Here is a 21,766-nt window from a genome sequence, read left to right on the forward strand (position 1 = left end):
CCAGATTACTTGCTGTCATGTCCCCTGAAAACGGAGCATGGCTTCAAGCGCTACCTTCACCTTCTCTCGGCCTACACCTAGACAACGAAAGCTTCCGTGTGTCCGTCGCCCTTCGACTAGGAGCAAATATATGCGAACAACACCACTGCCCAAGATGCAACGCTCTCGTAGATAAAAGAGGTTTACACGGTCTGTCATGCAAAAGCAGTGCCGGCAGACATTCACGCCATTCGAATGTGAATGACATCATTTTGAGAGCCTTAACATCCGCAGGGGTGCCAGCAGTGAGAGAACCAATTGGGTGCAGCCGTTCAGACGGAAAAAGGCCGGATGGTATGACTTTAGTGCCATGGAAGCAAGGAAAGTCGTTGATTTGGGATTTCACTTGCTCAGACACTTATGCGCCCTCCAATCTGTAATTTTCATCGACCAAAGCAGGACTTATCGCTGCACGAAGAGCAAAAGAAAAAAGAAATAAATACGTTAATCTCCTAGATACGTATTGGTTTATTGCAATAGCAATTGAATCTAGTGGATCCTGGGATCAAGAGGGCGCAAAATTTATTAACGAAATTGGCAAGCGTATATCCATTAAATCGGGAGACACTCGAGCTAGGTCTTTTCTGGTTCAGCGCATAAGCATTGCCGTTCAGCGAGGGAACGTGGCCGCTATTATGGGCACATTACCCACTGGTAAAGAATTAGAAGAGATTTTTCTTTTATAATTTCTGACGGCGCTTAGTACACTAGGAGCATTGAAATTTGGAAATAAAGTTGGAGGGATCTAGAATGCATTTGAGCCCCGAGTCTTCTGGGAGTTAAAGAGCCGGTCAATGCATTATACAGAGCTATGTTAACCAGAAGAAAACTAATTCTGGTTTTCCCTTTCTCAGCAGAGAGCACAGTAGGTCAAATGCATCGACCTCCGTTTGAATCAATATTATTATTTTAAATATTTGTAAACAATCATATATTCAGCCGAGGTTTTCATCTAAGAATGTCGGAAAATTAATTGTTGTAAAAACGTTATATTCAAATTTCTATTTGCTTCTGTAATTTTAAATTTTTAAATAATTATTGATTTTATTAGTATGTAAAAGATAATAAGCAATTTAAAATTGTTGAAAAAAATCGTAAGGATTGGAAAATATGTAAATAAACCATCTTCGAATATATTAAAAAAATTAAATTATAACAATATGTTATTGTTACATATGGTAGATAACGTAACTACTATACGTGCATGTTGATATTGTTGACGTTTTCAATAATAAAGAGGCTAAAAAAACCATTAAAAAAATAAAAACATTAAAGTGAAAATTCATTCTGTCCCGAAATAGTCCTTTTCTGAAGTAATAAAGAAGCGGTTGCTAGTCTTTGACGACTGCAGAGTTCTATGCCCATAATTTGACAACTTCATTTAGAAACATTTCCTTTTTCAACCCAAAAAGTTGGTTAGTTGCGCTCTTTAGTGCAGGATAAGACGACGTAGTTAGTCCGGTGCGATAGTTGTGCGTTTGTTCGCGATAGTTTTGGTTTCGTTACCGTAGTTATTTGGTTAAGTAACATTTCGGTAATGTAGGCGTAAGACGCATGTGCTGACGTGAAGCGGGTCAACAGTACAGTTTAACTAGTTAACTTTAATAAAAAAGTGAAAAAGGTTTCGTCGACTTCGTACTCGCATTGTTGTGTATAAGACAAGTGTTTTTTATATACATGTAATTACTCGCATCAACAATGGAAAAGTACATTGGAACAATTTTTAAACGTAAGAATAATGCGGACAACACGGATGCGAGTGATGCGAAACAAAAGTGTAGTGACAGTGTTCATGTAGTGTGTGAAAATAATTCTGAAGCTTCCGAAAATATTTCTAAGAATGTTGGGAGGTTCAAAAAAGTTGTAGTGAACACGAAGATAACGAATAAAACAAAATGGAGGGCATACTGGCTTGTTGGACACATGAGCAATGGCTAGAATCTAAAGGTAAATACTCTTGGTTATTTTATAACAGTGGGGTATTAGGATGCATGACGTGTAAAGAAGTACAGACTCTAGGCGTGGGCTTTTCTGAGCAGGGTATTCATATTGCACCAGAGTGGGCAAAAGCCTTGATTCGTATTAAAGGGGAACATTATAAAGCTGATCAGCAAAAGCAGCTCAGAAAGAAAATTTATGAGCATAGAGATTTAAAAGCACACACAAAAGCGGAAGAAATTCTTAAAAGTAGGAGTGATGATCCACTGCGGAAAGGTATGGAGAAGAAGAATACAGTCGCACAGGAAGTCACATGTCGCGTATTTCGCACTGTTTATCACATTACAAAACACAATCGTACTTTTTTAGATAATCCGAAATTGATCGATCTACAAATGATTAACGGGTTAGATATTGGGAGCACTTTGCAGAGTAATGTCAGTTGTACAAAAATAGTACATCATATCGCGAAAGAAATGAGACACAAAATTGTAACTAGCATTACTGATCGTAGAATCAAAATTTCCATTCTTCTAGACGAAAGTACCACAGTAGCTAACCAAACTGTGTTTATAGTGTATTTGAAAGGGGCAATAAATGATGGAACTGTTACAACAATATTCTACGATTTGATTCCTTTAGAAAGGACCAAGGCGATTGATATTAAGAACTCACTCATGAAATGTCTTGAGAAGCAAGGGTTGAGTAAAGAATTGCTCCAGGATATCTTGATTGGTTTGTGTACGGATGGAGCCTCAGTAATGCTAGGGAAACGAGCAGGCTTGGCAACATTGATGAAACAAGACTTCTTTCGTATTGTAACATGGCATTGCGTAAATCATCGGCTTGAGCTTGCAGTTCATGACGCATTGAATGACGTTACAGCAACAAACCATTTTGTAGCGTTTCTTGATAAAATATATTCAACCTTCAGTATGTCTCCAAGAAAATCAGCACGAGTTAAATAAATGCGCTCAACAATTATGTAGCAACCTAACGAAAGTGGGGAAAATTTTGTCAGTTCGCTGGGTGGCATCAAGTTTTCGAGCTGTGGAGTCCATATGGAAAGGCTATTCGTCATTGTATCATTTCTTTGTTAATGCTGCTAAGGATGAAAATCGCGATCGGAGAGAGAAATCAACGTTTCAAGGGTTAGCAAATAAGCTTGAAGAAGGTGCTTGACTGAGGACACTGTGTAGGGCCTACTCCGAAATGATGAAAATTATTTACCCTGAGTACTGGCCGGAAAATATTAATGTCGATTATGGAGAATAAGACATGAAAGAATTGTGTGAATTGTTTTCTTTGTGATTTCGAGAAATTATTCAAGCTTATCGCGACTTTAAGGATAGTGGAGGCAGACAGGTCTTGGGGAGGGGGGGTATGAAGATACTAATGCAGTGTGTGCAAACGATACCAGTCAGCAATGCTGAGTGTGAGCGGGGTTTCAGTGTAATGAATAATGTTGTCACGCCAACTAGAAACGCGCTATCGGTTGAAAGTGTGTCATCTTTAATGGCAATAAATATTAATGGTCCGCCATTGTCACACTGGGATCCCCTCCCGTACGTTAAGCGCTGGATATCCCAAGGAAGAAACGCTGCCCTCTCAAGTTGCAAGAAAAGACAACAAAAGGCTGAAGAAAACAAATCGAAGGAAGCTTTATGGAAACTACTGTGACTAACTGCATCTATTGTCTTATGAGAGGTAAGTTCAGCTATTTTGATATTATTCACATAAAAATTATGTGAAAATACTATGTTGTCATGAGATTTGTTTGATTTGTATTTGCACATTTTTTTTCAATTCTATTTCAATTCTATGGAAGTGCCTGGAATTTAAGTTACAAGATTTGACTAAACCGCATACACACACACACACACACACATATATATATATATATATATATATATGGTAGCCAGGAAGGGCCCCGGCACTGGAGCTCCTGAAGATCCTAATTCCATTACATGGTGGTGCTAGTGTAACATATTTAAAGTGGGATACGAACCACTGCTGGGGGTTATATCCAAGGGAAATACCTTAACCGGGAATCGAATCAGCGAACAAGAACACAAAACGCTCATGTCTTCGTAATTAACCACGAAGAGGCACGGGCAAGATAAGGAACAAAATCTTGGTAAAACATCTGTCAGAAACCTATTTTCGAGATTCGATATAAGGACCTCATGATTACGGCATGAGAACGCCATTACTAGGGAACGGAACTTCATGTGCTAAAAAACTCAGAATTACTTATTTGTTTATGTGCTATAAATTTTGGAAATATGTGATTAAACCAGAAAAATATGTGACAAAAACCAAAATATTTCGCTACAGAAACTTAAATATTATTAAATATAAACTAATTCAACATTGTTTTTTTACTATAAGCGCTAGAACAAAACAAAACAAAAACAAAAACGTCAAGCAGAAGCGGTTCTTCCAGATCGAAACAGTACTCTTCGGCTCTATATGAAGCAAATTGGAAGTAATGTCATAAATAATACTGGAATATAAAATAATGGAAATTAATAACAACGATGAAATTTAAACGTGATTTCTAAGGAGCAAATGCAATTTGAATAAATATTATGTTAGAGGTGGATGGAACAACATTTAAAGTTTAAACCTAAAATAGTGTTAAATTTCTCTGAACGTTGATATATTATTTTTATTATTCTATTGTTCGCTTGTTTCTGTTGTGCTAGAAAAGAAACACCTCCTCCAGTTCCCTTCCAGGCGGCAACGTACCAAGAACTGTTGAAACGTTGCCACGTTGGACAGCAATCGATATACGTTGGAATAAGAAGGATGCTGAACAAACATTTCCGGAAGCGATAGATATGCGTCTGCCTACCTCTCTGATAAAATCAAGGCTTCTAGAACCCCATGCCCCACTGGCCTCGATGCAGCAAATATAAATTTATCGAGGAGATTATTGGATTTCCTTTCCTTTTCTGCCTCTCTACGTCTAGCAACTTCTCCAGCATTTACAACAGTCAATGCGAGCCTTGAATCGGCAAATGTGTCCGAACATGTAAAATCCCATACTAGTGATTTGCCTCTCATCCAAGGTATTAATGTCATGCCATCAGGTCGTTTACAATCGGAACGACAACAGCCTAACGGTTCACGAATCGAAGGAATTCCTACCTTTGTGAGAGCTCGCAAAATGATGTGATTAACAGATGAATGTCTGGTGTTTCTGCCTATGCTCTTCATGCATGAAAGGCCATGCAAGCCGCGTTGGGTAACTTGATCCCCGCAAGCTGGACAGCAAGTGGCTCGCAAACAGCTGAACCTAGTCTTAGGGCTACTGCGATTCGAAAGGTTTCATTAGACATGTGAAGACCTAATTGGGGGGAAGGTAACACATTTAACCATGCTCCAGCATGGGGGATGACGCAGCAAGAAGTCTAGCTTTATCGTCTGGAACAGCAACGGATTGTAAAAGAAGTTTATGGAAATGTATTGTTATTGGTGTGTACCAAGATGTCTGAGAACCTCTTTTGCTGATTTCTGGAAGGTCCGTATCTGTTATATTTCTCCACTTGCTAGAGCCTTCTTCAACTATCCAATCTGGGTCCAGGTGGTAGTCTTGAGGAAAGAGAGCCTCGATTAAACGAAGAGATCCATAGTAGGACGCTAAAAAGGTAGGAATCGCCATATCAACGGTTCGTCGAATACCAAGACCTCCTAATCCAACAGGTAAGGATGCTTGCATCCAAGAGTCGTCACTCAAGGAGCAGTTCAAGATTGACTCCAGACCCATTTTGAGGATATGATCATATTTCTTCAGCAGTGGAGTCTCATTCCAAGATGGATAGCACCGTAGAAACTAGTTTAGGCGAGGGATTGACAATGAAGCACATACTGTAGAAGAAAAAAAGCTGTGTGTGCTGAAATCGAGTCAAGACGACACAGAAAATATTTTAATTTGGATATTTTGTTTGATAGCACAGTTGTAAATGCTTCCTTTGTGAGAGCAGAATCTTGAAGACAAGCATCCTGTTTGATTAGGAGACGTATTCCCGGGGCAACTTCTCCAAATCTTCTGAATAATTTGTCGGATGTGACTAATTATTTGCTGAACAAAACTATATATTTTCATTAAAATTCAGCACGTGTTACAGCTTCGCCAACTAACTCTTTGGCTTCATCAAACACTATGTGATACAGGATAACTGTACAATCGTATATACATACAACAGTTAAGATATATTTCTTCTTATTGGCTACTGACAGCAGCAAATCCCTTTCAATTATATTTATTTGAAAATTTCTATATAGATGCATTCTATTGTTGCTAATTACACAAAATGACGATCTTAACTACTTTAAACTAAAAATTAATTAACTTAAACAATCAAGTAAATAATTACACACACACACACATACACCCCCATATATATATATATATATATATATATATATATATATATATATATATATATATATTAAATATTATGTGTATTGTAAACATCTTTAATTCAGTTTTAAAATGCTTACATTTTAGCGAACTATTCTTTGGAAGTGTTGCAGTGGATCACCAGTTTTCTCCAAGTTCTCCATTGTAAATTTGTGACGATTATCTCTAAAAAAAACACCTTATATTGCGAGAAAGATCGCTCCACGTCACAGGAAACAATTCTCGCATATTTGAAACACTAAATTTCACTAATACTGAAATTGACCACATCTTCCTTCATCACTTCCCCTTCCAAAACACGTGCAATCTTACACAATGTTTGAAAACCTATGTTTTTTTTTTTTTCAAAAATGTCTGTAAATCTAGACATTAGAATTTGTCCGTTAGCTCCAGGAAGCTCTTTAAGTTTCGTTTCTACTATGCGGATTTCACCCACTGAAGCTGACAGAGTGCTCGACGACGATTCAAGCTTTTCTATGCAACGAGAAAGAAAGGACAGGTTTGTTGAAATGAATGCTAACTGGAGTTTTACGGAGGGATCTTTTAACAGTTCTTGTAGAATTCCTATAGACGATGCTTCGTCTTTGTCGAGATCATTTACGACAGACACGAATTGTTCAAAGTTCTGGGCATAATACTCAACGGCGTCCAACCAAGTGCCACATCGCGTAACTACAGGAGCGGGTGGAAGAGGAATCCCAGGACATTTTTGATTAAACATGTATATTCTTTTAGGTGACTTGATAAACCATTCTCGTAGTTTATCGACCTTGGGATAAAGAACTCTTATCTTTTTACATATTCTATGAAACGCATGAGCCACGCAGGTAACATTCACCATTTTTGGGTAGCTAACGGCAAGGCCTACTGCAGCTCTTTTCATGTAAGCTGCAGCATCTGTAACAAGAAGAAGAACATTGTTAAATTTTATGCCTTCTGGCCACAGTAATTCCATTGCTTCGTTGAAAAGTCTTCCTATCATTACATGTGTAGCAGCAGTTAGCTCTTTATACACTAGCAAATAATTTTTCGTCAACACAGTTTCGTCATCATTACTTAGCACTCCTACAATCACGTTTCCCACTTCTTTACCACTGGAGTCTGTAGTTTTGTCCATACATACCCAAATATTTTGATAAGTTTTTCGCAATGTTGATTCGTCAGGCGGTTCGAAGTTCGTATATTTCACGAGAAACTTTCGTGATTCAGGGATCTTTAATTTGAACAGTGGAATATCTGCGGATACAAAAGCTCTGCACAAATCCATTGAAAAAGCGGACAATTTTGACGGTTCACCAGAACTAGACGCAATTGGTTGACCGATAAATGCCTGTGTCTTGCTCAAACGTGAAGCAGCAGCAATATGCTTCTTGCTCTCCAAATGATGCGTAATTTGTGAACGTTGGTCAGCCGCGACAGATTTACTACACCGTTGGCAAAATAGCACTTTGCCATCAGTAGAAAATGTATCTTTATATTCGTCACAGAACTACTTCAAACGAGATGAAACACTTGCCTTTATTTTAGGCATTTTACAGTAAGGAAACACACTGTGCTGAAGCACTACTCAGAACACAATAAACGAAAAGGCACGTAGCGGATTCAAAGTCCTGCAATGTTGTAACTGGCTTGTGGCTGGGTAGAATTCCCTTAACAGGACCCTACGTGTAGATTAAAATAGGGCGCCAGAAATCTGCCAGTCAACGTGCTAAAAGACAGAACAAACCTGACACACTCGATATGAAAGAGGTGTGGGAAAAGCATTTTTTCTTTCGAAGACCGAAGTAGCAGGCCTCAATTAGAGATTTTCCGCCTTATGCAGATTCGTTTTGAAGTACAATTAACGTCATACTAAAGGCCTGACTACTACCGGAACCTTATGTTAGTCGAACTCTTTAGTATGGCACTCATCACACGTCAAAATGACTTTGCATACGGCCCTTTATGTTTTTCTCTGCATTTGCGTTTTCGTTGCGCACTGCGTTTGGGAGCAGATGTTTGTGAGCAACACAGATGTCCTGCCTGTAGAAGTGTCGTAGACAAAAAGGGACTTTATGGACTCTCCTGTGCCAATAGTGCGGGCAGACATTCACGCCACTCCAGCGTCAACGACATTATCATGAGGGCACTAATTTCAGCAGGGGTTCCTTCTATACGCGAACCGTTGGGATGCAGTCGTGCAGACGGCAAGAGGTCAGATGGTATGACCCTAATACCGTGGAAGTAAGGAAAAGCACTTCTATGGGATTTTACTTGTTCCGACACCTTCGCCCCTTCAAACCTACATTCTTATTAAGCACAAGCTGGCAACGTTGCTGCTCGCCGTGAAACAGAAAAACGTACAAAGAGTGAACGTTGCATCAGTTTTGAGAACGCTACCCTCTGGTAAGGAACTGGAGGAGATCTTTTTTTCTGTAATCATCTCGGCAAAAGTTTGAAAGTGCTGTTGCAAAGCTTATCACAATAATATATATTATTTGATTTTTGTTAAAGTGTGTGTGTGTGTATATATATATGTACAGATACTAACTAGTGTACTGCATGTATGATGCAAAATGTAGTGACCAGAGGACCAGAGTAAGTTATTATGCATGACATGACGGTAGTTTGGGGAATGCAATATGAGGTATTACATTAATGCAACCAGCTTTCCAAAGAAGATACTCCGAAATGGATATATTAATAATATCGAGATGTGCCATATTCTTATTATGTATATGTGGCTATAGACATGTAATGTTATACCTGTTTGGAATTGTACATGATATACGTGTTTTAACATTATGTTTTTAAAAGGAAAATTCTTAAAATACGTATTTACATACGGAAAAGTGGAAAATATGTGTTTTTATGTAAATAAAATTTGCTGTGGTGACATAAAAGGATATGATCAACATTTTGGCAAAAGAAAGGTCCTCTATCTCAATGCAAAAAATAAAAAATAAAAAAATAAAAATAAATAAATAAATAAATAAAGTTCCGTTCCCTAGCCATTACTTTAGCTATTTCCTCTTAGATACTCTTTATCCACCTACCTGCTAAAATGGAAATGAATGTCGTTTTCCCAGAAGAATTCGGTCCAATTAGAACAGTAATTTCTCCTTTATAGATGTCAATGGAGGCATCTTTCAAAGCCAGCACCTTTCCTCTTTTAGAATTAAATGATTTCCGCAAATTGCGAACCTTGATACCTACAGGGCGGTCTTCAGTTACAGGCTCGAAACACAGATCTTCAACTTTATAATCTACTTTCATTCTCTCCTTGTGAAGACGTTTCTTAGCTGGACAACACTGAAGAGATAAAAATCCAACTCAAACACAACTTTAATTACCGGTATACATAATTATCCACAGGAATTAACCATTGCCAACAATGAATTTTTGTTTTCCCTTTTTTATTTTAGCAAAATGAGAAATGTTTTCATAATTTCCAAATAATTTATTTTTTTCATGGTAAAATGGATAAAGTAAACGATTTATGATTACTCATAATCATAAAAAATTGGAATCGACTCCGATTTCTGCCTAATCACATTTATGTAAAATTACTTGCAGAATGTTTCTAAAATAAATTGCAGAATGTCAGGAGTGGATTCAGAAGTGACAAGTAGACAAAAATCAAAATTGATAAGTTATATATAAAAATGTAGAAATGAACCTAAAGTTCATTCACCTTCATTTTCCTTGTAACAACCAAACAATTGGGTTACTCTATACATTTCAAAGAGCACCTTCGTTATTCTTCATCTCTACTAGAAGGCTATTTTATTTCATAATGTAAAGGAAATAAGTTACATTTGTGTTCTTTCAACTTCAGATGGAATTGAAAATGATAATCAAATCTTTCAGTTTGACTCCCATGATTATGCTCTTTAGGCTAACGAAGGCAATGATTAGGGCAAGTGAATGATGATGGAAGAATTGGTGAAATTAGAATGTAGGAGGAAACAGGAGTACCCGAGGAAACATGGACACAATGTCCACCAGAAAGTTACTTGGTACTTGGCCTGAAATCGAACCTCGGACTCCACACACCAAAGGTAAACGCTCTACCACTAAGTTGGAGTGGGCTAGACTTGTGTGAAGCTGGCCCATCCCAATTGAGCATTTTTTTAAAGTAGTACCAAAAGAATGTGCTTCACAAAGGCCACCAAACAAGTACCAAACAATAGCGCTAAAAATATGCTCCCAAAAAAGCATCAAAACAAAAATGTGCTCAATTATTTCCTGTAAAAACAGAGTTGCCAAGTTTGAGGCGGGAATAGGGAGCCACTGAGTAGTGCTAAATAATATACTCCCAGAAAAGCATCAAAACGAAAAATATGCTCAAATATTTACAACAGAAACAGGGTTGCGAAGTTGGCGGCCAGCCTGAAGCTAGCCGCCTTTTAACAGGAAACCACTAAATTAGTGCCAAATAATAGTGCTCCAGAAAAACAACCAAAAATTATGTTCAGCCTATTTATCGTAGAAGCAGGATTGCCAAGTTGGGGGTCAGTTTGAAGCCCAACGGGGTGCCATCAAACTAATGCCAAATGATAGTGCTAAAGATGTGAGTCCAGAAAAGCATAAAAAATATGCATCAAAACAAAAAGTCTTTTTCCAATAAACTTTGCACATGAGAGACATCTGAAACATTTCCCTTTAGTACCACATTGAGTTTCAGACTTTTTATCTTCAGATGTCGCACTTTCATCTGAATCACTATCACGTCATTACTTGTAATTCTCACAAATTTACACACTTCTTTCTCTTCTGGTTCTTCAGACTTGTCACTAAAATCTGCACTCAAATTACGATACTGGCTTACAAACGTTTCATTTCTAACAACCAGTAGCGTAGCCTTAAGTTTCGCAATGGGTAGGCAGGATATATATATATATATATATATATATATATATATATATATATATATATATATAGAGAGAGAGAGAGAGAGAGAGAGAGAGTTCAGTGTTCCACGATTATGCTCTGAGACTAAGGCAAATGGTGATGAGTTGGATGATATTGGTGGAGCGAGGAAAGTGGGAGAGAACGGGAGAGAATCTCGAGAAAATCTACACACACACAGTGTATGTCCGGATTAAAACAAACTTGGCGGGATTTGGAATCTAACCAGGGACCCTACGCGTCAGAGGTGATTGCTCTGCCACTGAGCTACCGAGGCTTCTCAAAATTTTTCCATTTACATTATCCCATAATAACAATAGCTTTAGACTTTTCGATTTAACCCCGACAATTTTCTTTATTTATTTTGGAATTATTTGCAGATTAAAACCTCATATCAGCATTGAGAGTTTGACGTCTCTTGTAACCTGAAATCCACATGTTTATACTCCACATATATCCAAATATATGAAAATTATCAATTTTGTGGTCGCGGTGGCTTAGTGGTGCATGGGGTCTTTGGTTCGATCCCGGTTCTCGCCAAGTGAATTTTGTGGTGGACAAACACCGTGTGTGTGCTTTTCTTGGGGTTCTGCCGTTTCCTCCCACTTTCTTCATTCCACCATTCATTCATTTCTCATCATCATCGTCTACTTTTAGCCCAGCCGACATAACGTGGGACGTAAAACTCAAAGATTTCCTTTCATTTTTAATCTATTATTAGAAAGAGCAGATACATGGTGGAAAATATCGCATCGATATCTAGAACCTAATAGAATTATGAGTTTAAGGGTGTGAATCCTCTGAATGAGTAAAATTATAGGAACTCTGTTTTAATAATAATTTCCGAAAGGAACATTTTTAGTGTAACAATTTTTACATTTTCATATATATATATATATATATATATATATATATATATATATATATATATATATATATATATATATATATATATATATATATTTGAAACTCCTAACAAAATTTCGTTAGAAACTTATTTTCGCGAGGTTGCACTATTATATATAATGTACAGAAAACTAATTTCGATAAACACATTCCTTAGCGATTAAATTAATCCAGTATATCGATATAAATTTATTCTGACAAATCTCGGTGTATATACACTAAATACATTAAATTGAAATAATAATTTACTTTTATATATAATCTTCCAATAGCTTTGCACGATTCCTGATTCAAAAAGTAAACTCATAAATTGGCTATTTTTAAAGTTAATACTACTTTTTATATGAGAGCTTAGACATGCCATTTAATAACAACTGGTGCAGTAAATCTATTTCCAATCATTTGATTTTCACACAGTAAATAACTAAACTTAGACAGACCCAAATACAAAATTACCTAACGATTTTAAAAACAACAAAATAGCAGACTACATAACCTTCTGCTCTTGCTTTTGCCTTTCTCAGTGTTGATACACTCTAGTATTGCGATTAAACAGAAGCTGAACTTAGATCGTGAAAGATTTATATGAATTACTGTATCGATAAAACCTCTTAAGACAGTTATTAATTTAGTTTTCTATTTCCTTCTATTTCTTAATAATTTTCCTTGAAATATGATTGAATATCTAAAAGGAAGAATGAAAAGTATACTGGATTTAAAATGGTATCATTTCCCTAAGTATGACATTACTGCTAGTGAGACGTTTTGCCCAATGTCTCTTTGGTAGGTTGTTTCAGCGGGTGAGAAGCCTACAGCCACATGCGCGCGCCGCTTTCTCAAGTGTATTTGTTTCAGCCGCGTAAAGACATATTTCTTGTTGTCTCCTGGCTGTCTCTCTGCAGCCTGTTTGACGGAGATAGAACTTTTCTTCCCCGAGTTTTGAAAAGTAGAATTATTTAGAAAGACTCTACTACTATTCTTATTAACCAAGCTATCTCTGGCCCTTGTATTTCTATATTTTTCTTCAACATGAAATGTATATTAGTCCTTATTATTAAGGAAATTCTAAAGCTATGTTCTTTTAATTTGAAAGGGTAGACAGTGTCTCAATGTCTCACAGCACTCTACGCTACTGCTAACAACAACTCATATTCACGTTTGCTAATTGAGAAACAGTTTGCAAGCAATCATCTGGAAAATCTACCTCAACTGCAACTATATCCTCGTACCTTTTTGGGCTGACCAGGAACAATGAAGCAGTAGAGTCTTATTGGGTACAAATCGTTCTTCTATACTTTTACTTGCACAATCGAGAATGTTAAAGTATAGTGCTTTGTATTTCTGGTCATCTGACAAATTTCTAGCCTCGTCAGAAACTTGTTCACAAGGCATTTTCTTCACACCTTGAGAATTCTTTTTTCTGGAAAATCACCTTATATATCAATTTCCCCATTCCTAAAATAAGCTTTGATGTCTTTAACCAGGGATTTACATTTGCCATGCAATCTTTAAAATTTTTGTCACTTCTTTTTCTTCTAATTAAGTTTAATAATGCATCTACCGACTGCCAGGCCTTTGCATAGTCTAAAGACTTCCTTTGGAGAAAGATAGACACAGGAGAAGTAACTGAAAATGTGTCTAGAATGACTACAGCTAGAAACAAATTTTCGAATTTGCACCACTGTCTTAGAAGGGAATGCACTGTAAATTTTGTTTTGCAATCGAAATTGCCTGTTGACATACTTATCTAACAATACTGACAATAATGTAACGAATTTAGAAGATTCAACATTATCATAATGTAAATCTATTATGGATGATAGAGCTTTGTGCTTGCTCGACCACCTAATAGCATCTATTTTTTTTTCTTTTTAATCGATGTAGCTTGCCCACCCAGAATGATGTTTCTTTGTAAATTTCTCCCACACGATCATTCTCTTCTATGAATTGCTTAAAAAGCAAGCGGATTCTTCCATAAGCCCGAATAAATGTTCTGCTTGGAGGCACTTTACAGTAGAATCTGCTATAACTAAATTGAGAACGTGTCCCATGCAATGAGTGTGGGCTATATGATTTCTGGGTTTACCTTCTTCAAATGTGCTTGAAGACCATTGTAGCACCCTTTCATATTACTGGCCCCATCAAAAAAGCATGCAACCATATTTGAAAGAGGTATATTTAACTTTTCAAGTGATGATTGTAATTGTTCAAATAGTGCTTCACCAGAGGTATCTTCTGCTATAGTTAAAACAAGAAGTCTTTCATAGATTTTACCCTGTACAACATAACGAAAACAAACGGCTACTTGGTCCATCACTGCTATATCTTGAGTAATATCTATCATGACACTATATATTATGCTGTCTTTTAAATATTTAATAATCATATTTTCCGCCAAGGATCCTATTACTCTTATTATCTTATTTATGGAAGCTTTAGACAGGAAAGTAATTAGAGATCCTCTTCCAACTTGTGTCAATCTCTTTTCCCCTTCTTTTTTCTTTTCAAATCAGCAGCTCTTTTTTTCTTATTATTCTCAATACACTGATTTACATGGGTTCGCAATATGGTATCGTATTCCGCAATAAGTAAGACTAATTCGAGAAAATTGCCATGATTTCCCTCGTTTTCGAGAGAGAATGACGCTTCTTCATTGCCCCTGCAAGCAAGCCCTTGTCTACCAATAAAAAGTGTAATATCTATAAGACGTTGCATTTAAAAAAAAAATGTTTAGTAAACTATTTCACTCGTTTTTGTCGGGAATTAATACAATGTTAATGTTAGAGAATTTTAAGAAAACCTGTGAAAAATACGAAAAGAAAGGAACAATAAATCTACAAAAATTGTCACAAAGGAAAGTGCGGCAACTATAAAGTCCGAAGGGAAATAGTATAACAGATAAATAGTTTTCGGTACTGTATCTAGGTAATGTTATTATAAGATACCGTATAAACTGTAAACTGAAAATTTAAGTTAGATAGGAAAAAATGTCATTATATTCAACTTACTTGTTTAATATTTTGTAGGCCCCTACAAGAGTGGCGCCTTAAGCTATAGCTTGTTATGTGTAAATCTGGTACTGGGCTGATTTTTAAATGGTTTTCAAGCATTACATTAAACTATGTTGTTGTGTTTTAAAATTATCAGTAGTTAATTCTGTTTTTGCATTCTAAACACCTGATAATTAAGTTTTTTAAGTTTTAAAATATTTATTTCCCTATGCGTCCGGGCCCTCCCAAAGGCTCTCGGGCCCTCGGCGATCGCCGAGCAGCCGACGTAGCCAGACCGGCACTGGTTCGTTTAGTCATGATTTCGTATCGGGGGGGGGGGGGGAGACGTGACATGAAGCACTGAAGGCACAATGAATCTAAACTATAAACTACTTTACTATCAACATATATTGGTTTGGAGGAATTGTTGGTAAGTATTTTAATAACAAACTACGATGAAATCTCAAGCAAAATTAAAAAAAAAAAAAAAAAAAACGTGTTGAAAATAATTTTACAATATTTGCGTTCTTCCTCTGTTCATTCAAATATAACAAATTTCCTTTCATTACGACCTCAACTATTATAAAAAGTACATATTCACTATTATAAAAAAGTACACTCATGTCCAAAATGATTGTCGCATGTCTATGACTGTATTCTTGTAAGAATATAATTTGATAATGATTTTGCAGGGTACTTTCAATACTGATACCATGTGTGTAATCGGGAATTATATAGACCCTATTTGTAGTAAATTTCATAGGAAAAGAATTATAAATACGAAAATTAGAGTGAGTAAAACGAAATGTTGCTAAATACACAAGAAAGTTTTATTTTTAATTTATTGTTCTTATTTACTGCTCTTTTGTCAAAATTTGCCACTTACATGTCTGTGCCGATTATACACATACTAACATTATACGAAATAGCGGGCGAATTCGTTATCAAATTTTAGTCCTACAACAACATATTTATAGACATGCGATATTAATTTTGGGCATGAGTGTACAAACTCAATAATGTCTTGTAAAATATTTTACAATATCTGCGTTCCTTTCTCTGTTGAATCAAATGTTAACAGATCTTTCTTTTCACATAATTTTCTGTTTTTGTTATTCCTTTAACTTCTGTCTGTTCCAAATGACAGGTTAAAGGAGTAGTAGAAAATTGTTTTTGAAATAACATGTTTGATACTGCAAGGATGCGATGACGAAAAATTATGATCAAAATTGTCCACGTTGTTACACAACCGGCATTATGCTTTCAGAAGCTTGAAATCTCCCTGACTAGTAGCAGAAATTCTAAGAATTGCGTAACTTCCAGAAATTTCAAATTTCCTGACTCTTCCCGGATATCCCACTCACCTCGCCACCATGTATTGCAAATAAGAAAGAGTAACCAAAAGCTTTCTGTAGTTTTTTTTTAAATTTTTAACGCCGATTCTTCTTTTTCTCATTTCATTTCGTTTTATCCTTCCTTAATTTTTTTTTTCATTTCTGGTCTCGAAGGGGGGTCCGGACCCCCCTTCCCTTGGATACGTGCCTGACTACATCCAGTCGCAAAGATCACTAACTTAACGTTTTACAGACATCACCACTAACTAGTTATTATAAACATATTAACACTGTAGCATGTATACATTATTTTACATCAAGATAAGTTACCAATTCAGTAATAAAAAAAAAAGATAGTGCACAATATATAACTCTCAATATTTCTAATAAAAAAATTGACCACCTTACTTGGAAGGCCATTTTAGCACTACTTTTCGGTATTAGTTCGGTTGGTCCCTTGTTGGATGGCCCCAGGCTCTCAACTTCTCGCACCGAAGCGGGCGTTATTAAGTTAAACCTAGGCCCTTACATATAGATAAAGGGAGCATTGACGACACTAGAGCAGGGTATAAAATTGCAAAGTCAAGAGTTGGGGTAATTTCTATTCTCCACGAGAAACTTCCGGAAAGGGGTAAATAGAGTGACACTAACGCTAGAAGTTTGCAAAATAAATTGGTGCATTCATAGTTTACAGATGAACAAAAATCTAAAATTTACGGACGAAATATGGGGTATTATTTAGTTTCTTCTCCACATCACTTGGTATTGACTCTGACTTACTTGGTAGTGATTACCATTCGTTATTTGTGAATGTAGGTAGTCATACAGTGTGAACGTATAGCATAAAAACTACGCATAAAACACTAACCAACTTGTGCTATGTGGACACTGAAAACCACTTATGCTATCGAACAGAGTCAGAACAGAAGCGCAGCGGGGGGAGGGGGCCCGGACAGTTAGAAACGATGTGCCTCCGTAGGGAGCGAACGCGTCAGCAACGGTGGGTATTCGCATAGCCGAGGTAGTTAACAACAGCTTACTCTAAGTCACAGTACTGGATCCTGGATTTGGGAGAGATACTAAATGTCATCCGAAATATAAAGCATAATTTTGAAAGAATATTTCATGGAACACAAATATAGAATCCTTACTTATGAAATCGATATTTCTCGAGAAATACGTTAATAAATGCGTGCATTGTTACTTTCGACACACCACTCGAAATAATTGTTGATAAAATATAATTTTCACTCATTTACTTATTACAGATAAATATCGATGGGGCCACCAGAAGTAATTGTGAAAAAATCACAGTTCTTTTACAATTTGAGTATAAATAAAACTTTCTTATTGTGTCATAAATATACAGTGCATAAAAGTAACCTGTGGTAGGTGGACACTAAAAAGCACGAATGCTATCTAACAGTCATGGCAAGGCAAGGATGGTGGGCCGAAGCTCTAGCGCCCAAAGGGAGCAGGCACGTCAGTGATGGTTGGTATACGCATAAGTAAAAACATCAAAAGAAGTGGGATATTGCAATGATATGAGTTTCAATAGCACTTGTCATGCTTTGACACTAGTAACGCTCCACTTGTAAACGTAAAATTCAGCTTGTGTACACTATATCATATTTCTTCTGTACATTTTACAAAATTGTGTTTCCGTAACCAGTACCCCCTTCCCCAAATATATATATATATATATATATATATATATATATATATATATATTCGAGTGTATACTTTAACTTCTATTAGGTATTCGGAAAATATTACGTTTTTCAAAACATTCAGAGAAAAGTGTATTATCTCCAAAAGATAATTCTGTGGTTTGGAGCAAAACGACCAATGTCACAAATTATTTAAACATTGAAAACTTAAAAAAAAAAACTGGCACTCATATTACAGAATTGTAAGAATCTGTCGAGTTACGTTTGCGAGAAATAATCAACAAATATAGTGTACCAGTATTTTCCTATTAGTGTTCCGCTGACCCATGTAGGGCCTTTCATTGTTTACAAGAGGGGTAAATAGTGACCTTGATCTTCTGTATGTATATATTGTATGATGTATGCATATATCATAAACACATAAAATTATATGAACTTTAGAGCTTGACGAGTTTCTGCGTATGCCACTGGTATGTGTTACGAGAAATAGTGTCCAAGGTTATGAAGACCTACAAAACTCATGGCAAAACAGTCTGCGAAGTAATATTGGGCGGAAGAGGAATCTCAAGTACATAGGCAGAGAGTTCTATTCCCGCCCACGAGAGTTTGTGGTGAATATTATCGTGTCCGTGAGTTTTCTCGACCCATGCCCGTTTCCTCATACATTATCATTCCACCATTTGTTTACAATAATTCCCTACCATTAATCACACGTCACCTTTGACATAAAGGGCACAAACGTAGTACGTGAAACTAATTATTTTGTGGAGAGGGACTGCAGTAGCTCAGTGGTAGAACGTTCATCTCTGGTGCATGGTGAGGGGCCGCGGTGGCTCAGTGATAGAGCGTTCACCTCTGGTGCAGGGGGGCCCCGGTTCAAACCCTGCTCTCGCCAAGTGAACTTTGTGGTGGACAAACACCGTGTGTGTAGGTTTCCTCGGGGATCTCCCGTTTCTTCCCACTTTTTTCATTCCACCATTTCATTCATTTTTCATCATAACCGACTCCTCTATCCTCCACGGCATAATCGTGGGACGTAAACCTGAAAGATTTCATTTTATTTTGTGGAGGTTATGTTAGAGCCTTTTGCCGGTGGGCTTTTGTCATTCTGGCTCTTTACCTCAATTGTCATGGTTTCTGTGTGTCGCTTTACGATAAGAAGAGTTGGCTAAAAAGTTTGTTATTTCATAAAGAACAAAAAGAAAACATATATTTGGGGCTTTAAATCGTTTTTTTGCTTTTAGGTAGATTCTTTTAAATTTCCAGACTATGCTATGTATTGGTATTGGAAGTCTTATAGAACAGCTATGTCCATCTGACTGTCGAAAGGTATCAGAACTAATACGGTAAGAGATATTGAGCAGTTGCTTTCTGAAATCGATTCAGCGTCTGAAGAATAGATTTTATCTTCTCCGATATATCTCTACTGAAACCGGAAGTGGTAGAAATAGACCCTTTCCGGTTTCAACATAAATGACCTTAAAACAAAACGGTAGTAGATAGCGACACGCAGTTTTCGATAGTAGGCAAAAGTCATTTGATTTTGATAAAATATGACGTAGGACTAATTATTTCAGAACTTTTGGAAGCGTTACTACTGCTTGCCACCGCTACGATTGTAAATAAAATCTCTCCCACAAAAGAAACTCGAAAATACTTTGATTTTTATACGACTATATTTGTCGGTATATAAAACAGTATTTGCCCTTTGTGCTCCCCCAACAAAATAAAGCTAGCGTCATCACTGGATAGATAAAACTTAACATAAGATTTCATTCAAAATGGGTGTTAAAAAATAGGTCAGTGGAGGACGAGGGTAAGTTTTGGTTAGTTAGTTACGTAACGTTAGATTAATATTTGTTATTACGTGATTCTCTTCATTAATAGGGCCTACTTAATCCCTTGGGCCTTCGGCTTTGCATTCGGAAGGTCTCAGATTGAAGCCACGGAATCGGTTATCTTGTACTAACAAGATGATTGTTATTATTGAATTGTTTTCCCACATGAATCAAGATTAGTTTTCATATCAAAAATGTGATAAGCAACGAAATGCAACAGGTGTTCGTTACAGTCCAAGAATTGAGTTCTTATTAAATGTGCAAGTACATCGTACTAACTCGTGTACACATCGTAAAGCTGAAGGAAATCGAGTTCTGTTGTTTTAATACTACATTTGTAATGTTTCCACCTGTTTCATAAAACTATCTACCTCCCATACCGTAAATTATTCTTAACACTTACTGTTACATAAGTAAGTGAAACCAGAATAAATAAGTTTCTTTTTTTTAAAAAAAAAATCGTTGTTTACCTTGAGTACTGGTACTGAGTACACAGTAGTACCATATATATTAACTCTCTAACTCGCACCAACGGCTAGAGTAGTAACTTATAGTCATGTTAATCATAAAGGCTGAAAGGATGCAAGTGGGGTAGTCGAAAATATGCACATGTTTAATATCATGTCGGGTACGACTCTTTTGAAGAAGCGAAAATTAAAAACTCACATTGGACTGTTGAATTAAAATACTGACATTTCAAGATTCGTTGCCATTGCATTGCCCTGTTCATTTCTTTACGATTGCATGATAGTCAATATTTTTCAGAGATATTTCTTAAAACAATGAAGTGAAAAGCTAAAATTAAGCATTAGACTAATAGTTATGTGATACATTAATTTCCCGTGGTACTGGCAACACATCATCCGTAGATTAGAAAACAGGTTGTTGAGCATTGAGTGAAAATGAATTATATTTGTTGGTAACTTCTGCAATAGGGGAAATTGCTTACTCCAGGGACATGATGTATCGGGGGACATCGCACCTGCAAGTCTCCTGAATTTCTTATATTTTTTTTTTTTTTCAGTGAAATTGCTCCTTTTTTTTATGATTCGTGTGAGCACCATAAAAGTAATTATATGCAATGACAAAACAAGTTGGCTAGAAGGCATTATCTGTTTTTTGTATAGGCTATAAAAGGTTTTATTTTTCAACCTCTGGGGCGATTTTTCTTGATTCACATGAGTGGAAATGGCAATCAAATGATGCAATATATTTAAAATGACTATGCACTATATCTACATGTAGGTAATTTTAATTTATTATTCACTGATTTCTGTTTTATGAATAGGAGATGGAAGGGACACGAGCTTTGATGTACCAAGAGACAATACTTTGCATATGGTGATCACTATTTATGGTAATAAACTTATGAATATATCTGTTTTTCAAACCAAGCTGCTTAGTTGCATACATAATGCATGTTATTTCAGCAAATAATCTGACAAAACTATACTATTTGTTTTATACACATTTATATGCCTTGGTTTTACAAAGTTACCGTACTTAACAAAGCAAATTTGCTAATTCTAATTGTAGAGAGGGAGAGAGAGAGAGGAGACAGACCATGATTTCTGCATAGAACCTTTTATTGTTTGTGAGTAGTCTTTGAAAACAATCGGTTAGCATTAGACTTATTGTTATCCATAGTTACCCGTCATGTACCAAATTACAAAATGATTTGCATGAGTTAAAAATGCTCTGAAATTCTTGTTGTTGCTTCAATAACCTTGTG

General features: G+C 36.4%; 1 protein-coding gene across 1 annotated transcript in view; it reads right to left on the minus strand.

The window, feature by feature from the left end:
• LOC145672647 (phospholipid-transporting ATPase ABCA3-like) overlaps positions 1 to 21,766 on the minus strand; it is a 228,203-nt gene that overhangs the window by 51,363 nt on the left and 155,074 nt on the right. Inside the window, exon 5 of the mRNA XM_081741810.1 lies at positions 9,442 to 9,697. Coding sequence (XP_081597936.1) covers positions 9,442 to 9,697 — 256 coding nt within the window. The remainder of the gene's footprint in view (positions 1 to 9,441; positions 9,698 to 21,766) is intronic.

This window comes from Thermobia domestica, chromosome 16 (assembly GCF_964235325.1).
Source record: "Thermobia domestica chromosome 16, izTheDome1.hap1.1, whole genome shotgun sequence".
NCBI classification, from domain to species: Eukaryota; Metazoa; Arthropoda; class Insecta; order Zygentoma; family Lepismatidae; genus Thermobia; species Thermobia domestica.